The 21,760-nt window shown below is 38.3% G+C and overlaps 1 protein-coding gene across 1 annotated transcript; it reads right to left on the bottom strand.

Annotated features, from left to right (window-relative positions):
- Positions 1–13,430: 13,430 nt before the first annotated feature.
- On the bottom strand, positions 13,431–20,356 carry LOC127904799 (uncharacterized). Its single transcript, XM_052449681.1, has 7 exons — positions 19,842–20,356; positions 18,658–19,797; positions 17,874–18,576; positions 17,145–17,777; positions 16,987–17,007; positions 14,234–16,819; positions 13,431–14,156 (listed from the first exon to the last, which is right to left on the bottom strand). The coding sequence occupies exons 1-7, from the start codon at positions 20,354–20,356 to the stop codon at positions 13,431–13,433; spliced, it is 6,324 nt and encodes a 2,107-aa protein (XP_052305641.1).
- Between the last annotated feature and the right edge of the window lie 1,404 nt (positions 20,357–21,760).

Raw genomic sequence — 21,760 nt, 5'->3', positions numbered from 1 at the left:
TATAAATTTTCATGAATTTATTTACATGCAAACTTCAAAACTCAATTAATTGTCGGGATTTAAATGAAATCTATGCCATGCCAAAATGATAGGTCCTCTCATTGATATACACTCCAACACTCACGTGTTTAGGGCTTATGTGCTTAAATCTCTCAAATTCAATCAATGAATATGTTCTACCATAAGCTTACTCTTCAATCTCATCTCCATTACTAACATATTACAAGGAATGCATGAATCAAAAGGTCTTATTTTCCAGTTGTAATGGGGTTAGGGTTAAGGTTAAGGTGAGGTAAAAGAGAGTTAAAGAAAAGGTTCAAGCCAAAAAAAGTAAAGCATTCTGAAAAATGATATTTCAAACAAGATATTCCATCTAAGCACATAAATTTTCCATCTTTAATCACCAATGCTTAACTTCTTTTGATTTCAAGCTCTTTCAACATAAAATCTTAAGAACATAAAGGAACACTTCTTCTTCTTTTTTTCACCTTTGGCAACTTTGTCTATCTTTTCATCAAGCATCACTTCTTCTTTCTTTTCAAATAATTTCCAACCATAATTCCATGAGATATCACAAGTATATGCTCAACTAATCCTTGGCCAGGGGAAAAGGAAAACATATAAAAAGTTAAGGCTTATACATGGATAAAGCAAAGAAAAGATAAACAAGCTCAAAAAGGGCTCACTAAGGATAATATGCTTTAGGTTGGCTTTTTTGCTCAAGTGGTTAAAATTCCTAATGCCTTTATCATTTTCATGTATATATGTAATGCGAATGTAATCTCAACAATATATGAAGCAAGTTCTAGAGATACATATCATTGAAAGAATGCACAATCAAAGAATATAATGTTGAAGGCTTAAAAGCTAAAAACCAAAAAATATAATGTTGGAAATCTGATTATAAAAGACCTTGTTTTCCAGTTTTTAAGAAAACTGGATGGGAAGCCTATCCTCGACCCATAGAGGGCGTTTAAGCCGTTCTTGGACGTAAAACAAGGGAAGATGTGAGCCACAATCACAACTACCTGTACATACACATGCTTTTTCAAAATAAATAAATAAATAAAGAGAGAGTGAGAGAGAGAGTGAGACTCTAGCTGGCCTCCATATAGGTGGTATGATTGCATTTTCTATTTCTCATCTATAAAATCTTATCTTCCTTCCCTTCATTTCTACTCAACCCATACATTCAACATATATAGAAGTGTGTAGAAATGACAGGTTCCTCAAGTCATCACATCAAAAATATTTGTGTTTTTGGTGGATCTAGTCCTGGGAAAGAGAAAGAGTTTTTAGAATCAGCAAATCATCTTGGTCAAGTACTAGCTGAGAGAAAGATTCATTTAGTGTATGGGGGAGGCAGTCTTGGGTTAATGGGGGGGTGTGTCAATAGCTGTATTTCTAGGAGGCAGTCAAGTTTTGGGGGTCGTCCCCAAAGCTTTAGCAAAAGGGGACTTCATTGGAAAAACAATTGGAGAAGAACTACAGGTCTCCACAATGTCTGATCGAATGAATGCAATGTTTAACCATGCTGACACCTTCATTGCCTTACCAGGTGGTCTGAGCACATTGGAAGAGATCTTTCAAATTTCCTCTTGGGCCCAACTGCACATTCACTATAAACCTATAGGTTTGTTAAATGTTAATGGTTTTTATGATAATTTGTTGTCTTTTCTTGATCAAGCTATGGAACAGGAATTTCTAACATCTTCGGCACGACAAATCATAATCTCTGATGCTACTGCTAAACAATTGATTGACCAACTACAATATTTCATCCCTGTAATTGATCCCTCCATGAGTCGCATAAATTAGTCAACTAAGAAAAGCCGTAAAAAGCTTAGATTGGATTTGAGCCTTCGTTTGTGAAACCTTGTATCTTTTGGTTTTATTAATAGCGTAGTATTTTGTTTTGTTATTTCTTATATTTGTTTAAGTATGTTTCAGGTTTGTCAGTGTTCGTTGTTTCAGGTGATGTCTTCTATACTCTATCTTTGTACCTTATGACATTGAGGACAATGTCTCGTTTTGGTTGGGGGGAGAGGGTAGTAGTTGACATTAAAAAAAAAAAACTAACAACTAACTGCTTTTGTTTTTAATAAAACCATTTAGCAAAACTGTTATTACTAGGATGACAGAGTAAGGGGGAGTTTTATTGACTCTTGAGACGCATCTTAGTAAACATTTTTTTGTAATATTCATAACAAGGTCTATCACATACTTCTTGAAATATTCAGGTTTACAAACTCTTTCATTGTTATCACTTAATTCTACTCATATACTCATTTAACAAGTATTCTTAAACCTTCATTTTCACACACACACACACACTTTAACATATAATTGTGGGTTGCACATTGGATTATTACATTATTTATGTTCTTTTGTTATAGGTAACAACTAAGGAAAAGGGATAGTATATAATTTGCAAAACAAATTACAAAAAAAAAATTGATGATAATAAAAACGTAGATAAGTTTGGTTTCGTAGCCTCCTTAACCTAAACAATTAAGCCCGAAGGGGTGTTTTAACACCTAATACCCTAAGGTCAACTGACTTGGAAGCTATTGGCCCAACGCTTGTTGCATGGGTTGAGGAGAAAAGCTTAAGGGAATCAAACATTGCACTATCTACGTATCAGTATCTGCAACCCGAGTTGCTAAGCTTGTAGGGGTATCTCAACACCTTGTTGCTACCTAATTTTTGACCCACGTTTTGATAAATTTTTCAAAAATAAAAAAATAAAAATAATAATAAGGGTTTACGTGTGGCGATAACATAAAGCATCAGAGCTAATATTAAGGAAGCAATGTGTCAAGGAGATAATTATTGAATCATATATAATTACTGCAATATAAAATACCATAGATATATGATTTTATTCGTGCTGGTTATGGAAAAAATCACTGCAATATAAAATAAAATATATATAGGATTTGTTGGTGCTGGTTATAGATGAAAAACTCTGCAATAATTATTGCAATATTTCTTTAAATAGCACATGTAGAGATTTTCTATATAAGTGAACCTCCAGCCATATACACTGGGGGGCAGAAAACATATTTACAAGGGGGCAATTTTGCACAATTGAGAGTAATTATAAAGAAACCCTGAACCACAAAAAAACCCTAAAAATCATAACCCTTTCTTCTCCCTCACCCGAGCCGCCGCTGACTTCATCTCTACCAAAAAAAAGCCGCAGCCTCCCCCCGGTTGGAATTTTTTTCTCCTCCACACCGTAGCCCCATTTTCTTCGTCCCTGGCCGCTCCCTTTCCCAGCCGCAGCCTCTCCTTTTGGGATTTTTTTGCCTTCATCCCCTGCACCCGAAAACCCCCGACTTTTTTTCGTTTTCCCCTCAGCTGACCGAAAACTTCAGCCTTCCACCATCTCCTTCCCCCACAGACCAACCAACCCCAACTCCTCCCCAATACAGCCCTAGTCGTACTCTCCCCGCTGTCTGCCTCTTAATCTCCAAAATCAAAGCCAACTCTCCCTATTTTTCCAGCCAATCGCCTCCCAGACCCGCACACACTGCCTCCTCTCCATTTCCCCTCTCCATCGTGGAGAAGACGCGCCACCACTATTCCTGCATTCCCAGAAGTGTTCCTCTGCAATTCCTGAATATTTGGGGGTCTATTTTGCAATTTTTGAATTGTATATTATGTGTTTAGATTTGTTTTGATTTTATGTTATTTGTAATTATATATGGGTGTATGAGAAAAACATAATAAAAAGGGGATGTGTGTGTGTTTGTAGTTTTTTATGTATGTTATTAAATTATAAAATCAAAAAGACAAAAAAAATGAATTTACTGTTTTAATTTGGTGTATGGTCAAGTATCTGAAGGACAAATAAAATCATGTTGTATTTCTCAGGAAAATGTAAGAACATGTTTCTACATATATTCTGGGATTTAATAGCTGATTTATTAAAGCCTTAAGAATTTGATTAATATGTGGTTTGTTGATTTTAATTGCGATTAACTGTGATGTGTGTGTATTTTGCAAAGAAAATATAAAAAATGTTTTTTGTGTGTTGCATACGGCCAATACCCTAACATGTTTTGAACGTTCTTTTTATATAAAAAAATATTGAAAGTTTTGAAAATGTGTTTTCGCATGGATTTCTTAAACACAAAAATTATTTTTTTGCATTTTTGGATTTTACAACATGTTTGTAAAACTCCAAAGGGTGTTGGTTAATATTCCAAAAAATATAAAAATCTTATTTTTTGGGGGGTGGATTCATCTATTAATCACCGTTAATGTTTGGATAAAAAAATCCTAAAGGGATAAATATCCAAACTATTATTGGGAATAACTTGTTATTATTCACTGTTAATATTTGGATAAAGAAACCTTAAGTGGTAAATATCCAAAATAATTTTCTAGGAATAATAAGTCATCACACATCCTTGAAAGAAGCCTTAATTATAGTTGAGGACATTTCAATTTTTTACTCCACGGTTTACGAGCCGTGAGAGAATGCAATACTAAGGAAAAAATGAGCTTTTAAAGCACATGGAATCTTCTTGGATTTCTATCTTAATAAATTTAATTTGAATCAAACACAGATTTTAAGAGATCTGCATTGGTTCTCCTTGGCACTTTATAGACATATCTAAAGGTATGATCAATATTGGCTAAGGGTTCTTGCTTTTAGACTTTGAACCCAAATCCATTCATCATAACAAACCTATCCTAGAAAACCTATTTAAGTGAACACCAACACCATAACAATTATAAGACAAACCAAACACCAAGCAGCTTACCTTAGGTAGGGCGTACTAAGGGTGCTAATACCTTCCCTTTACGCAACCAGTCCCTTGCCTTAGAATCTCTGAAAGACCAGTTAGGTTTCCTAGTGACCATAATACTAGGTGGCGACTCCCTTATTCACAATAAAACAAAAAACGACCCCGAAATCAATCGAGGATCGCCGCGACGCCGCGCTCCGCTGCGAGGGTGCGACAGGATGGCGACTCCATTGAGGACCCTTGGACTAAGCTTGGTAATTGTTTTTTTTATGTTATGTGTTGTTGTTTTTTTTTACCATGAATGATACTTTGTTTAAAAGCTTTAGCATGCATCTTTACATTCTGTCATACATGATGTAGTCATTCATCACTTTATTATTATTTTCCTTTTGGAGAGCACACACATTAAATTTTAAGTTAAGTGGGGGACTAGCAGCTTGCCTTATGACTTGAGTCAAGGTTTAAGTTTGTGTAAACCCCAACTCTTTGCTTAGTGTTTAGACTAATAGTGATTGGTACACGTGTCATCCCACTAACTGCTGAACCCCTATATTGCCTTTACGAGGGTGATCTCTAGGACAGCAAGAGACCCTCTTTAGAGACCAAGTAGTAAACCTATCCAATGTCTCACATGAAGGAAATAGAATCTATCCTTAGTAAACCTGCTCCATAATATCTTTTTGCATCGAAACAAGGTTAAGGTCAAAGCATCTTGAATCTCAAGACCTTCATTCAAAAGCTAGCAAAGGGAGAGATATTCCATAATTGGGAGACCCAAAAAGCTCTATTGGTGTTCAAAATTTAATCAACAATGCTTGTTTGATCATGATATTGTGTTGTTTGCTTTTTTTCACCTTTTAAATCGAGGTTCCAAATGTCAATTGGATTTTATCCTTGTTTTATTTTTTTAGCCAAACTTTTCCTTTTAATGAGATCATGCATTTTCAAAAGTTCATCTTGATGTTTTTACACATCACTTTCCGTTTTCAAAGCAGATCTTTCATAACAACAATTGTACTTTACACTTAGAATGGATGGCTAAACTTTAAAGAATACATATTAGTTGTAAAAGAAGAAGAATGAGAGGAAAATAACATTAGGGGATTCACAAAAATTAATAAGAACAACATGAACAAGCTTGGAAATCTGCTAAAGAGGAATTTGAAACCATAGATGTGGGCAATGAAAAAAATCAAGAGAGAGTTGAAGATAGGGACTTTGATCACCCCTAAAGAAAGATAAGAGTTGATTGCACTACTCCAAGATTATGTAGATTTGTTTTTCCTGGTCCTACAAGGATATGCCTAGTTTGTATAGGGTACCACTAGTAGAAGGATGCAAATCGGTTAAGCAAAGGTTGAGAAGGACCAATCTGAATGTCTTGATCAAGGTAAAGACATAAATTGAAAAATAGTGGAATGCTGGTTTTCTAGAAATAGTCAAGTATCCGCAATATGTGTCCAACATAGTGGTAGTACCCGAAGAGGAAGATAAAATCAGAGTTTGTGTGGACTTTAGGGACTTAAACCGAACTAGCCCTTCTAGAAATAGTCAAGTATCCGCAATATGTGTCCAATATAGTGGTAGTACCCGAAGAGGAAGATAAAATCAGAGTTTGTGTGGACTTTAGGGACTTAAACCGGACTAGCCCTAAAGATAATTTTTCTCTATCACACATAGATATGTTAGTTGACAATCCAGCTCATAGCCTATTCCTTTATGGACGGGACATGATGCACAAAGAGATTGAAGTATACGTGGATGACATGATTGCTAAATCTAGAGAGGGAGAGAATCATGTCCGAATATTGAAGGAATTATTTGAAAGATTAAGGAAGTACAAGTTGAGGCTTAACCATGCAAGGTGTTCATTCAGGGTGAAATCTATGAAAGTTGTTGGGATTTATGATGAGTGACAAAGGGATAGAAATGGACCACGGTTAAGTAAAGGCTATTCAATCTATGCCAACTCCCAAGACTGAGAAGGATGTAAGAAGGTTCTTGGGAAGGTTGAATTACATTGCTCGGTTTATATCCCAATTAACCACAACTTGTGACTCAATCTTTGATTGTTAAGGAAGAAGAATCTCAGAATTTGGAATAAGAGTGTGAAGAAGCTTTCGAGAAAATCAAGTAATACGTATTGAATCCACCCCTATCTATCAAGCCGAATTGCAAAATGGCAAGTTCTACTGGCTGAGTACGACATAGTATATATGACAAGGAAAGCCATGAAAGGGAGTGTTATTGTCGATCACCTTGCCGACCATGCTAGGGAAGATTATGAGTCATTAAAATTTGACTTTCCTGATGAAGATGTGCTTTCAGTTGAGGAAGGGAAATTAGATTGGTGGACTATGTACTTTGATAGTGATGTAAACATATGTGGTAACAGAGCTAGTGCAATGATAATCTCTCTTAATAAAAAGGAGTATTCGTTTTTAGTTAAGTTGCAGTATGAAACTTGCATTCTCATTTTAAAGGTGGCATTAGAGCTGAATATTAGAAAGATAGATGTGTATGGAGACTCAATTTTGATTACTTGCCAAGTGAAAGGAAAAGGGCAAACCAAGGACGAGAAGTTGAGACCTTACCAAGAATACCTGTCTAAATTCTAGAGAATTTAAGGAAATAAAGTTCACCCATCTAGGAAAGGATGGAAACCATTTTGTTGATGCTTTGGCCACGTTAGCTTCCATGGTTAGAATAAACTTTGGGCACAAAGTACAGCCGGTACACATTGATATCAGAAATAACCCAGCTCATTGTTGAAAGAGAAATGGATGGAAACCCTTGGTACTATGATATCAAGAATTTCATCCAAAACCAGACATATCCCATGGGGGCATCCATAATCGACAAGAAGACTTTGAGGAGGTTGGCAATGGATTTCTATCTTGATGGGGAAACTTTGTATAAGAAATCATCTGACGGAACTGTGTTGAGATGTTTGGAGGCAAAAAGTGGTGAAGAAATTTATGAAAAGAGATTTGATCTGTCGATATTGTCCACTAGAAAAGATTATATCTAATAATGCCCAGAACTTCAATGGCAGATGATAATAGAACTCTGCGCTAAATGGAAAATCAAGCATTCCAATTCCTCGCCGTATAGGCCAAAGATGAATGGTGCGGTAGAAGCTGCTAACAAGAATGTCAAAAAGATTATTTAGAAGATAGTGGTCACCTATAAGGATTGGCAGAAGATGTTGTCGTTTGCTCTTCATGCGTACCGCACAGCGGTCCGAACACCAACAGAAGCCACCCCGTACACTTTGGTATATGGAATGGAGGCGGTGATGCCTTTAGAAGTGGAAAACCCCCCATTAAGAGTATTGGTAGACTCTGAATTTAGAAGAGGAGGAATGGTTAAAAGTTAGATATGAATAGTTGAATCTGATCAGTAAAAAGAGGATAGCTGCAATCTGTCATCATCAAAGATGGCCAAACCATACGACAAGAAGGTTCGACCTCGAGGATTCCATGAAGGAGATCTTGTACTGAAGAAAATATTGCCTTTTACCAGAAGAGGATCAAAGTAAATGGGCGCCATACAATGAGGGCCCTTACGTGTTAAAGAAAACATTCTCAAGAGGAGCTTTATTTGTTATCTAGAATGGATGGAGAAGATCTAGTTAAACCTGTGAATGCTGACTCTATAAAGAAATACTATGTTTCACAGTCAATAAAATAAAGTTCGGCCATGAATTCTCTTTGTAATGAACCTTTTCTTCATAAAACGTATGATCTCATAGCATTTGTCGCACGGGTGCGGCGTCGCGGCGAAAACATCCACCCTCAAAATCTTGTCTAAAATGGCAAATGTGTGGAGACAAGGAATTCTTGTCTTTTATTAGTGGAAAAATGGAATGGGAGTCGACACCTAATATTTTGGTCACTAGGAACCCTAATTGGTCTCAGAGATCGGGTACGGGGACTGGTTGCGTAAAGGGAAGGTATTAGCACCCTAAATACGCCCTACCTAAGGTAAGCTGCATTGTTTTATTGTCTGATAAAATCTAAGGTCATGTCGTGCTTTTTATTTGTTGGTTCGTCTATGGCTTAAGAAAAGTTCTCTTCGGTAAAGAGATCCTTATCTTATCGGGTAAAACCTAACCGGTCTAATGCCAACAAAGAAAATTTAATATCCGGAACACGTCTTACGTATAAGATCATAACCCCAGATATTAAAAGAAAACAAAATGAATTTTTTTTAGAATTTTTGAAATATTGGCCTTGTTCTCGTGACTTTAATAAACTGGTTATTAAAGCCAAAATGCATGCTAATACATATTTTTTTGAAATTTTCTTTGTTGTATGAAAATACAATATGATTTTTTATTTTTTGAGAGACTTGGCCGTATGCATGAAAACAAAATATTTTTTTTATGTCTGGATGAAAACGTGGTATTTTAATACTGGATTTGTATCTTTACAGTATAAAAATACAAACCGGTATTGATTAAAATGCAGTAAAAATTGGTGGAAAATCACATATGTTTAAATAATTTTTTGAAGCAAACAAAACATTTTTTTTTATGTCCGGATGAAAACATGATATTTTAGTACCGGATTTGTATCTTTACAGTATAAAAATACAAACCGGTATTATTAAAATGCAGTAAAAATTGGCGGAAAATCACAGATATTTAAATAATTTCTTTGAATATTTTTTTCATTTTTTATTTATTTTTTGTTTTTTATTTTTATTATTATTATTATTATTTTGATGGGCCCAACCCGACCCATATGGCTGGGCTGGACCCCAGCCAACCTGCGTAGCTGGGCTGGATTCAGCCAGCCCAGCATGGTCACTGGCCCATGCCAGTGACCATCTTCAAAAAGAAATTCCCTTGTTGGGACTTGAAACCGGGTCTCTTGGATGAGATCCGGGTAAGCTGACCATCTAGACTGCAAGGCATACTTTTAACTAATGGCACCATAATATTATTTAGGCTTACATGAACAGGGCGAAGGTAATTAACGCTCTGTTAACCATCTTTGTTGCAGTGCGAGAATGAAAAAAGAAAACAAAACAGAGCATTGTAACTGGCGATTTCTGGTGTCGGTTTTCTTATATTTTCTTTCTATATTTTACATACTAACATGCATCATCTCATTTTGCAGGGAAACGGGGAAGGGCATCGAACATACCTGATTTTGAGAAGACGAAGGCGAAGACGATGGTGGTGCTGGGTTCTCTGCTTCACCGTGTCCTCTGTTTCTGTTCGGTTTGATTCCTCTGCTCTCCCTTTTGCTTTCTCAATATTTTTCTGCTCCCTCCTATTTCTTATGTTTTCCCCCTAAGCTGTTTCACTCTTATTTTTTTCAGTGTAGCCTCTCCTCTCTCTGCCTTTCTCTCCCTCCAGCGTTCGGTTCTTCTTCTGGCTTTTATAGCCAGAGGACGCGAGTGTTTTTGGTAAGCCAGCGTGCATCACGGTGGTGAGGGTTGTTAGCCGCGATACGCTCCCTTCTTGATTTGGAATCGGCTCCATTATCGCTGCCAACGTCTCCTTCCTTTATTATCACAGAATACCAGCTGTTGCAGACGATGAAATGGTGGAAACGGCGTCGCTTGGGTTTCTTTCGATTTGGCCATTGAATGTTTTGCAGTTTTGTAATCAAATCCCCAACAAAATTGTAACTGGATCCCTTAATGTTAGCGCCTTTTCTAGTTTGGTCCTTGGTCTCGGATTGTTTCAATTAAGTCCCTAATTGACCATCAAACTTTAATAATTATGCAATTAAACCCCTGATTTGGCCAAATCAACTCTTTCAAAATTATAATTGGACCCCAGAACTTTAATTTCTCCCAATAAAAGCCTATGTTGACTTAAAACTCAATTTTCTTACCATCTAACCCTCTATAAATTCAATTAAACCTTAGATAAAATTTAATTGAGTCCATAAACATCTGATTTTAGACTTTTCTTCCTCAACTTGAATTTTCTTTGTCAACAGGGCTCTTATCTGTCAAAAATATACTGTTTTGTATTTTTGAACCTCTTCAACCAGTTCTGGCCTTTCTCGGTATTCCAGCATCCTTTTCTAGCTCCTATTATTTTTTGGATTTCTTCTGATATATATATATTTTTTGATATATATTTTTTTTGTATTTTCTCATTTTGTTTTGAACCAAAAAATGAGTAACAACAGATGCCCCCTCTTTACAATGCTTACGAAGCAAAAACATCATCAATGTCTTGCATAGTAAGCTTGTAAAGAAAAAGAAAAAGGAAAAGAAAATGATCTTATTATCTTAGGCCATCTGCTGTTTTTTGAAGAAAATTGGTCTACTTTCATGGGCGACCTTCCCCCACACACTCACTGGTCTATTTTCACGGGCGACCTGCCCATATATTCACATTGGTCTATTTTCAGGGGCGACCGACCCACATACTCACACGGTCTATTTTCATGGGCGACCTATCCTCAAACTCACATTGGTCTATTTTCACGGGTGACCTGCCCACACATGTTCATCCTGGTCTATTTTCAGGGGCGACCGGCCCACACACTCACACTGGTCTATTTTCATGAGCGACCTGCCCACACATGTTCATCCTGGTCTATTTTCAAGGGCGACCGGCCCACACACTCATACTGGTCTATTTTCAGGGGCGACCTGCCCGCACATGTTCATCCTGGTCTATTTTCAAGGGCGACCGGCCCACACATTCATACTGGTCTATTTTCAGGGGCGACCTGCCCGCACATGTTCATCGTGGTCTATTTTCAGGGGCGACCTGCCCATACATGCTCATCCTGGTCTATTTTCAAGGGCGACCGGCCCACACCCACACACTGGTCTATTTTCAGGGGCGACCTGCCCACACACTCACACTGGTCTATTTTCATGGGCGACCTGCCCATACATGTTCATCGTGGTTTATTTTCAGGGGCGACCGGCCCACACACTGGTCTATTTTCAGGGGCGACCTGCCCATACTTCATCCTGGTCTATTTTCAGGGGCGACTTGCCCACACATGTTCATCGTGGTCTACTTTCAGGGGCGACCAGCCCACACACTCACACTGGTCTATTTTCATGGGCGACCTACCCTCACACTCACATTGGTTTTTTTTTTCTTTTTTTTTTTTGAAAATTTTCTAATGGTAGGGTTCTTCTCATTTTTCTTTCCGTTCCAAGGTCACAACAATGATTCTCTTTTATTATCAGCTCAATGATTTTATTTTATTTTAATTTTTTTTTATGGATTTTCCTGTAACAAATAAAAATATGTGTGCAATGCTTTGAGGTTAGATGACATGCATGCATCCTTACCTGATTTGAAATATAGGTCCCCCCCTCATCTTGTAGAACTCCTTCTTAGTATGACCTTGTCCATGTGTTTGAAATCATGTGTTGAGATCTGTCTCTCACACTGTCCTTCTTACCCATCCCATCTTGAAGAGGAAATCCCCAACCCCCTTTTTAGTGACCTTTTTCAAAAATGCATGATATGTCATTGTTTTTTATCATGCTCTTATCAATACTTTAATTTGTCTTTTCTCGAATTACGGTTTTTTTTTTGCAGCACAAAAATCTTTTCAAACAAAAAAATCTTTAAAAGTCTTGGCTTTCTACATATGCATCAAGAGTTATTTTAAGCAATCCCCGGAAAAAGGCTTTATCGGTTTCCAAAATGTGGTTTTGACTTTAGATCAGACTTTCTCCAAGGTAATCTTCTGTTTGATCTTTTCGATAGGTTTCAAAAAATCATCTCATATTAGCATTTTTCTTGTATGGATAGAAAAAAACAGATTATCACTTATTTATCATGTCAAATGAATCATAAGACCAATGTCTATCAACCTAGGTTATATGCGCTTGATTAGAAAGGACTTCTAAAGGGCTTGTAATGTCGATTATAGTTGTGGGTTATGAAAAAGAAAAAGGATGCTTTAAGGCTCAAAAAGTGTTTAAGGGTTTAAAGACTTAGGACCACTCTTCTTCTATCTCCTGTTCTTGTGAAGTTGTCTCGTAGGTTGTGTTTGGAGAAACTTGCCTTAAGGATTTATTTATTTTTTTGCCCCCAAGTGTTGGGTTCTGACTTGTAAAGATCCTTGTGTTCTTTTTGGCAATTTTCTCAAACTCTTTTCCTTTTTAGCCTTTTATCAATCATGAGGCTTCCATTTTTAGCCCTCCTTTCACCCTTGATTCTACCATTGTCTTCATCATTTCTAACAGAGGATCTCTCATTGCCCCCTAGTATGGGGTGTGGTCCTAGTCTGGTTTTTTTTTTTAGCTCAAATGGTGGTCACAAAGGATATAATCTTTAGAAAGTGAAAGTTTAACAAAGATGACCTTTCCTTATTTCAAACGCATATTTACTAGGATTGATAAACTTTTGTTCTCATCCTGACTGACAATTACACATGATTATAGAGTGATTATCCATACATTTTATCTATGCGATTCAAAATGCTTCTAAAGACTAAGTTTTGTCTTTTATCTTTGGTTTGTTTGACTTGGTTTCCTCTTTACCGGGAAATGCTTAAAATTCACCTTTGATCGTCCTATGATACATTCCTTGTAAACATGCACAAAGCCAAATCTTTCTAGATTTTTTTAGAAGATTAAGTGTTGTGAGATCAATGCAGTGGGAGAAAAGATTCTTTACACCAAGAAATCATGGCCAAACTTCACTTTATTGATTTTGGGAGAAAGTTAAACATAATATCTCTTTACAGAATCGGAATTCACAGGTCTGGCTAGATCTTCTCCATCCATTCTGGACCACTGTAGAGCTCCTCCCGAGAAAGCCTTCTTCACTACATAAGGACCTTCATAATTTGGAGCCCATTTGCTTAGATTTTCCCCTGGTAAAGCTAAGAGCTTCTTTAGTACCAAATCTCCTTCTTGGAACATACGAGGTCTAACCTTCTTATCATATGCTTTGGCCATCCTTTTCTGGTAAAGCTGATGATGACATATTGCTGCTACCCTCTTTTCACTGATCATATTTAGCTGTTCATATCTCACTTTGGCCCACTCAGCCTCATCTAGTTCTGAATCCATCAACACCCTTAACGAGGGAATTTTTACTTCCAAAGGCATCACCGCCTCCATCCCATATACTAAAGAATACGGAGTGGCTCCTGTCGAGGTTCTCACTGCAATGCGATATGCATGGAGAGCAAATGGTAACATCTCATGCCAGTCTTTGTAAGTGATTACCATTTTCTGAATAATTTTCTTGATGTTTTTGTTGGCAGCTTCCACAGCACCATTCATCTTCGGTCTGTATGGAGAGGAATTTGAATGCTTGATTTTCCATTTTGTACAGAGCTCCACTATTGCTTTGCCATTGAAATTCTGTGCATTATCAGTCACTATTTTTTCAGGTGGACCATACCGACAAATCAAGTCTTTTTCAATGAACTTTTTCACCACCTTTTGTGTCACATGGGCGTATGAACTGGCTTCTACTAGTCAATTGCCACGAGAATGAATCTATGCCCATTGCTGGCCTTTGGGTTAACAGGCCCAATCACATCGATTCCCCACATTGCAAATGGCCATGGAGATGCTAGATTAAACAGCGGAGTTAGAGGTGCATTCACCTTATCACTATGCACTTGACACTTGTGACATTTCCTGACATAGTCGATGCAGTCTTTCTCTAACGTCATCCAGAAATAACCGACCCTTTGTATTTTCCTTGCTACCATATGGCCGCTAGCATGAGTTGAGCAAATCCCCTCATGCACCTCTTGTAAAGCACTTCTAGCATCTGTCTCATTTAGACACCTTAGCAAGGTCCCGTCAAATGATCTTTTATACAGAATCTCTCCATCTAAATAGAAATCCCTGGCCAATCTTCTTAGGGTTTTCTTATCCATCTTTGATGTTCCTACTGGATATTCCTGATTTTTCACAAAATTCTTGATATCGTAATACCAAGGCTTTCCATCTATCTCTCCTTCAATCGAGCAACAATGAGCTGGTTTATTTATGATGTCAATATGTACAGGTTGCACTTTTCGCCCAAGATCAATCGTAGCCATAGCAGCCAATGTAGCCAAAGCGTCCGCAAAATGGTTTCCTTCTCTCCCTAGATGGGTGAATCTTATCTCTTTAAACTCTTCTGATAGTGTGGATAAGTATTCCTGGTATGGCCTTAGTTTTTCTTCTTTGGTTTGCCATTCTCCTTTCACTTGACAGATAATCAACATTGAGTCACCATACACATCTATTTTTCCAATCTTTAGTTCTAATGCGGCCTCCAAACCCAGGATACAAGCCTCGTACTCAGCTGTATTATTGGTGCATTCAAAATGTAATTTAACTGCTACCGGATACTGCTTCTTATCGGGAGAGATTATTACTACACCGGCCCCATTACCATATACATTTACTGCCCCATCAAAAAACATGGTCCACCAATCTATCTTTCCTTCTTCTTCTTCGATTGATAATACATTTTCATCCGGGAAATCAAAATCTAATGGCTCATAGTCTTCCACAGCGTTATCAGCTAGGTGATCAGCAATTGCACTTCCCTTCACGGCCTTCCTTGTCATATACACTATATCATATTCTGCCAAAAAAACTTGCCACCTTGCAATTCGACTCGAGAGATAGGGTTTGTTACAAATATACCTCAATGGATCCACTTTTGAAATCAACCAAGTGGTGTGATACATCATATAATGTCGTAATCTTTTTGTTGCCCATACCAATGCACAACAAAGCTTCTTTATCACCGTGTATCTAGATTCACATTCAGTGAACTTCTTACTTAAGTAATAAATGACCCTTTCTTTTCTCCCGGTTTCGTCATGTTGACCTAATACACATCCCATAGCTGCCTCAGTCACTGTCAGATACAGTATTAAAGGCCTTCCTGATATAGGAGGAACAAGCAAAGGTGGACTTTGTAAATAATGCTTGATTTTATTGAATGCCACCTCACACTTCTCATTCCAAGTCCCAAGATTCTTTTTTCTTAAAAGCCGGAAAATAGGTTCACATGTTGTGGTCAACTGAGCTATAAATCGGGCGATGTAGTTCAACCTTCCCAAGAATCCTCTCACCTCCTTCTCGGTCTTTGGGGACGGCATAGATTGGATGACCCTTACTTTATCAGGATCTACCTCTATACCTCTGTCGCTTACCACAAATCCTAGCAGCTTTCCGGACTTAACCCCAAATGAACACTTTGCAGGGTTGAGCTTTAGTTCGTATTTCCTCAACCTCTCAAATAGTTTTCTCAAAACCTTTATATGATCTTCTCCCTTCTTTGACTTTGCGATCATATCATCTACATACACCTCAATTTCTTTATGCATCATGTCATGAAACAAAGCCACCATGGCTCTTTGGTAGGTTGCCCTTGTGTTTTTCAGACCGAATGGCATAACTTTGTAACAATATGTTCCCCAAGGCGTAACAAAAGTTGTCTTCGCCTTATCTTCCGGAGCCATTTTTATCTGGTTGTATCCTGAGAAACCATCCATAAAGGAGTATATGGAGCTACGTGCAGCATTGTCAACCAAAACATCTATGTGTGGTAGTGGAAAATCATCTTTGGGGCTAGCTTTGTTCAAGTTCCGGAAATCCACGCAAACTCTAATCTTTCCCTCCTTCTTTGGCACAACAACAATATTGGATACCCATTGTGGATATTTAACTACTTCTAGAAAGCTTGCATTCCACTGTTTCTCGAGTTCTGCTTTGACTTTGATCCAAACATCTGGGTGGGCTCTCCTCAATTTCTGCTTGACTGGTTTACAACCTTCCTCCAGTGGGATCTTGTGTACTACGATATTTGTATCTAAACCAGGCATATCCTCGTAAGACCAAGCGAAAACATCTGCATATTCTTGTAGTAAGGCGATCATCGTTGTTCTTTGCTCAAGAGTAATTAAGGTCCCTATTTTCAACTCTTTCTTAGACTGGTCATTACCCACATTTATGGTTTCAAGTTCTTCTACAGCGGGCTTCCAAGTCTGTTCATGTTGTTCCACCAGTTTTGCGAGTTCTCTGATATTGCTTTCATCCCATTCTTCTTCTTCCACCGCAATCACATGTTCGTTAAAGTTTGGCCATTCATTCTTGATGTTAAGTGTATGTGATGTTGTGGAAGATCATCAGCTTTCAGGATTCCTGAAAGCGGAAGGTGTCTAGTGTAAATGTGCATATAAATAGACAACATTTGAAAAATACATGATCTCATTAAAGCAAAGGGTGGGCTCGATGACAAGGATAGAATCTGGCTGACCTCATGAGCCTTGATTGTCAACTAGAGGAAATAAAAGCAAGTAAAAGCAATGACAGAAACATGTAAATGCAGACAAAGTTGGTTTACATTTTAAACACTACAGGAGCTTCTTGGGTCACCCAGTTCTGAAACTTCTCGCCCATGGCCAACTTTCACACAAATGTCGTGGTGGAGACTTCTTCTAGAGTATGGACAGTCAGCTGTGGCAGTGATTCATCTTCCACTCCGGATACCATATTCATGCCACTTCCTTCCTCTTTATCCTTCTCCAAGGTGTTTATGTCCATGCTTGATAGTTTTTTACTAAGGCTTTCTGAATCTTTATCAGGTTGCATTACATATGCGGCCTTTGGGAACGATACCTTTAGGGGAGGGATTTCCAGCTCTTCTTCTTTAGGCTCTTTTCCTTGAATCCTAGCCATTCTTCTTTCCCTTCTTCTACCAGCAGCCCATCGATGATCCTCCTTTTTAGGCTCATACCCCAGCCCAAATCTTTGATTAGCACCTTTCATCATTATTAAATTAACCCTTTCTGGATTTTCGATGATAGGGTTATGCTGAAATGGAATCTTACGCTCCAAAAAACATTGAGCGGCCCTCCTTGCTGCTTCTGAGATCCTTGGCATTCTTATCACTGTGTTTTCAGGCACCCAGTCATTGTTCACAATCTCAAAAGCATGGCTATATTCATCATTGCAATCCTCCGCCTCGATGAAAGGTACAACCACATTATTTATCATGGATACTGTCTCCTCAGCTTTGACAGTTACCAACATCCCGTTCATGATGTACTTCAAACATTGGTGTAACGATGAAGTTACTGCCCCAGCTGCATGAATCCAAGGTCTTCCCAACAACATACTATAGGAAGGGTGGATATCCATAACCTGAAATGTCACCAGGAACAATTGTGGTCCCACATATAACTCCACTTCTAAAGTCCCAATTATCTGTCTTAGTGAGCCATCATATGCTCTTGCCATCATGGTACTAGGCTTCATATGAGATTCATCAACCGGCATTTCTTTCAGCATGTGTTTTGGCAACACATTAAGAGCTAAACCATTATCGACGAGCACCTTTCCTATGAGGCAATCCTTGCACCTAGTGGTGATGTACAAGGGTTTGTTATGTCCAGTTCCTTCAGCATCTAACTCGTCAGCTGTAAAGTACAGATAATTAGTCGCATGGATCCTCCCCACCAAGTGTTCCATGGTTTTTTGTTCAATATCTTGGGGTACATATGCCTCATTCAATAACTTTTGCAAGGCGTTTCGATGCGGTTCAGAGCTGAGTATCAAAGACATAAGGGAGATTTTAGCTGGAGTTTTCTTTAATTGATCTACTATGCAATATTCACTATGCTTTATCAACTTCAGAAATTCATTTGACTCCTCTTCAGTTACTGGTTTATTAACTTCCAGTTCTTTGCCCAGGTCTACCACCTCCTTACCCTTTGCTTTCCTTAACTCCTTAGGTGTGAAGCACCGGCCACTCCTAGTCAACCCACTAACCTCAGTTTGGAACAAAGGAAGAGGGGTTCCAACATTGGAGGCATAGCCGTAATTATAGGGCATTGCATTGTGATTTCTCTTCGTATAGGAAGGTTTAACTAGGATTAACTTTGGCGGCCCATAAGCTGTTGGTTGGACTCTACATACTTATGACAACCTGTCTTGGCCCTCCATCATTCTTATTTCATCACCGTTCTCCATGGCTTCAATCCTCAGTTCTCCCATAATCATCATTTTCTCAATTTTTTTGCGAAACTCCATGCAATCATTGATATGATGTCCCTCCTCTTCATGGAACTCACAATAATCACTCCTTTCTAGATTATGTTTATTATTCATCTTTAGAAACCCTGACTGTACCAACATACCATGCAACTTCTTCATGGATATTTTCAACCCTTTACTTCGATTCCCAACTTTTACCATGCTTACTCCACTTGCAGCATGTTTAGGCAAAGGATTGGAATTAACATTGGGCATATCTTCAAAAGACACCCACCCCATCTTGATGAGTTCTAGCAACCTTCTTTTGAAAGCATAACAAGTTTCAATTTCGTGCCCCGGGTTACCAGCATGATACTCGCAAGTTAATTCTGGTTTGTACCATATGGGAAAGGGTGGTTCAATTGGTGGTAAAAGAATTGGAGCTATTTGTCCTATGCTCAACAATTTAGCATACAAGTCTTTTAAGGGCATGGGTAAGGGTGGCAACTGTTCCGAAGGATACTTTGTATTTGGCCTTTGGTAGTTGTTTGGTTGGTAATTTGTTCGATTGGTTTGAAAAGGTTTAGCAAAGTTTATGTTGGTGGAATGAGGGGTGGGCATCTGTGGGTTCTGGTAATTTATGTTCTTGCCTTTGTACCCGCCTTCCAAATTGTTAATATCACCTTCTCTTTTCCTTCCCATAAAACCTTTCTTCTCTAACGGTTCCGCTATACGCCCCGCTTTAATCCCTTGCTCTATCCTTTCTGCCACACGTACAACATCATAGAAATGTTGAGATGAGCTGCCCATTAGATGCTCATAGTAAGGTGCCCTGAAGGTATTGGCGAATAAAGTGACCATTTCTGTCTCTATCAAAGGGGGTTGGACATGTGTTGCCTCATCTCTCCATCTTTGCGCGTAAGCCCTTACTGACTCCTGGCTCCTCTTTTCCATTGACATAAGGCTTGTTCTATCCGGAGCAATTTCCAAATTGAACTTGTATTGCTTAAGAAAGGCCTCCACCAAATCTTTCCATTTCTTAATTTTAACATTGTCCAGCCTCATGTACCAGCTTAGGGCAGATCCCGCCAGACTATCTTGGAAAAAATAGATTAACAGCTTATCATCATAAATCACCTCAGCCATTTTATTGCAGTAAGATCGGAGGTGAGTGTTTGACATTCCAATCCAGTGTATTTGACGAACTCTGGTATCCTAAAGTTCTTTGGTACTATGATGTTTGGTACCAAACACACTTCTGCTGCTCGCATAGGATCAAACCAATCATTACCCTCAACTGCTCTTAATCTTTCTTCTAGAGCTGACAACTTGTCGTAGTTCATATTATCGGTGGACCTATTGTCGGGAGGTCCATCTGCTGTTAAATCCACGGTGAATGGAGCTTGACTTGGTGGAATAGAGGTGATAGGCACAAAGTGTTGTTCTGCCGTTGAATCTGCCCCCAAGTTTTGAGAGGTCCCTTGGATATGAGCTGCTGGTGCTCCCACAATTGGTTGGGTAGACGTTCCCTCCTCATTTTTGGCTTTTAGAAGTTGCTCAAGCAGATTGGTCATGCGAGCAACTTCATTCTTTACGGATTCCAACTCATTCTGATAATGTGACTCTAAGTGAGCTCTTTCCTCGTTCTCCATTCTTGATCTTAGTCGGGTGTGATAGACTTTAGAGGGGGGACCTATGTTTCACGATCTGATTTGCACATGATAAATTATAAACAAATGCGTGATGAAAATGCAATGCATATGCGATAGCCTTTGTTAAGAACTGATTCTAATGTTTTTTTTTTATTAGAACTGATTCATGACCTTCGTAATCCTTTAGGCAAGATTTCTGAGTTGAACTGATTGCTGTAAAAGAATGTTTGCCAAGTTCTTTATCATGGTTGGTTACCAAAATACATTAGAAAGAAAAAAAAGTCATGGCCTTTCTTATAAATAAGGGTAGCTTATACAAAGTAAAAATAGAAAAGGGCCTTATACATCACTACCCTAAAAGGCATTCCCTCCATTAGCTAAGTCCCCAATAAAAGAGATGACAACCCCTATGTACTCTCGATACTTTGTAACATCATTTCCAACTTGGGTAGCTTGTTGATGCAGCCTTTCCACATAGCGGGTTACTTGCTCGACTTGTTTTGTCATACATCTTATTTTATCATGGAACAAGGTGTTATCAGCGATTATTACTTCATTGTTGTTCCCTAAAGCTTCATTACTTCTTTCCAATACTCGGACCATTGCCTCCAACTGTGCCATCTTATTTGTTGCCCTTTGTAGCTCTTCTCTCTCTAGCTCGGCTATTTTGGAGTTAATCTGAACTGCAAAGCTGTCAATATAATCCTGACATTCCTTGCGTTCTTGTTTAATCTCATTAAAACCTTCTTCCATCTCAAAGTAACGGCTCCTCAACTCCCTTAACTCCTCTTCCTGTATTTTAAGCTCGGATTGCAAAGCTATTCTTCGTCCTTTCGAAGACTCGGCTCTCTTCTGGTAATCTCTCATATCAGACTCAGTGGCTTTCCTTGCACTTCTTTCTTCCTCAAGTTGTACTATATACTGAGCCCTGATCCTTCTTTCTTCTTCTATGTCGATTTCAGCTAGCCGATTATTTTCCTTCTCAACTTCTAACTTCTTTGTAAGACCGTTTCTTTCTTTCTTCAAGGAATCTGTCGTCTCTTTATCAGCATTCATTTTGCCTTTTGCTGATCTCTTGATCTTGGCCAATTCTTTTTCAATAAGCCCATTCTTGTTAGCCAACTCATTACATTCATTTATTCGACTCCTTAACTCATTCTGGACCCCTTTGGTTATTTCCTCAGCTACCTCGGCCCTTTTCTGCCATTCTTTCAACTGCTTATCTTTGTTTTCCAATTATTGGTTCAAGTAATTTCTCATCGTATCTTCTTCATCCAATTGTTTTTCCAGGAGCTGTTGTTGCCCTTTGCTTTTGCTGAGATCAACTATATATTTTTCTAGCTGCTCTCTCTCAACTCTTCCTCATCATCAATCCTTTTCCTTTTTTGTTGCACTGTTGCTGAT

The sequence above is a fragment of the Populus trichocarpa genome, chromosome 19 (assembly GCF_000002775.5).
Source record: "Populus trichocarpa isolate Nisqually-1 chromosome 19, P.trichocarpa_v4.1, whole genome shotgun sequence".
Taxonomy (NCBI): domain Eukaryota; kingdom Viridiplantae; phylum Streptophyta; class Magnoliopsida; order Malpighiales; family Salicaceae; genus Populus; species Populus trichocarpa.
This window is presented reverse-complemented; position numbering and strand designations above follow the sequence as displayed.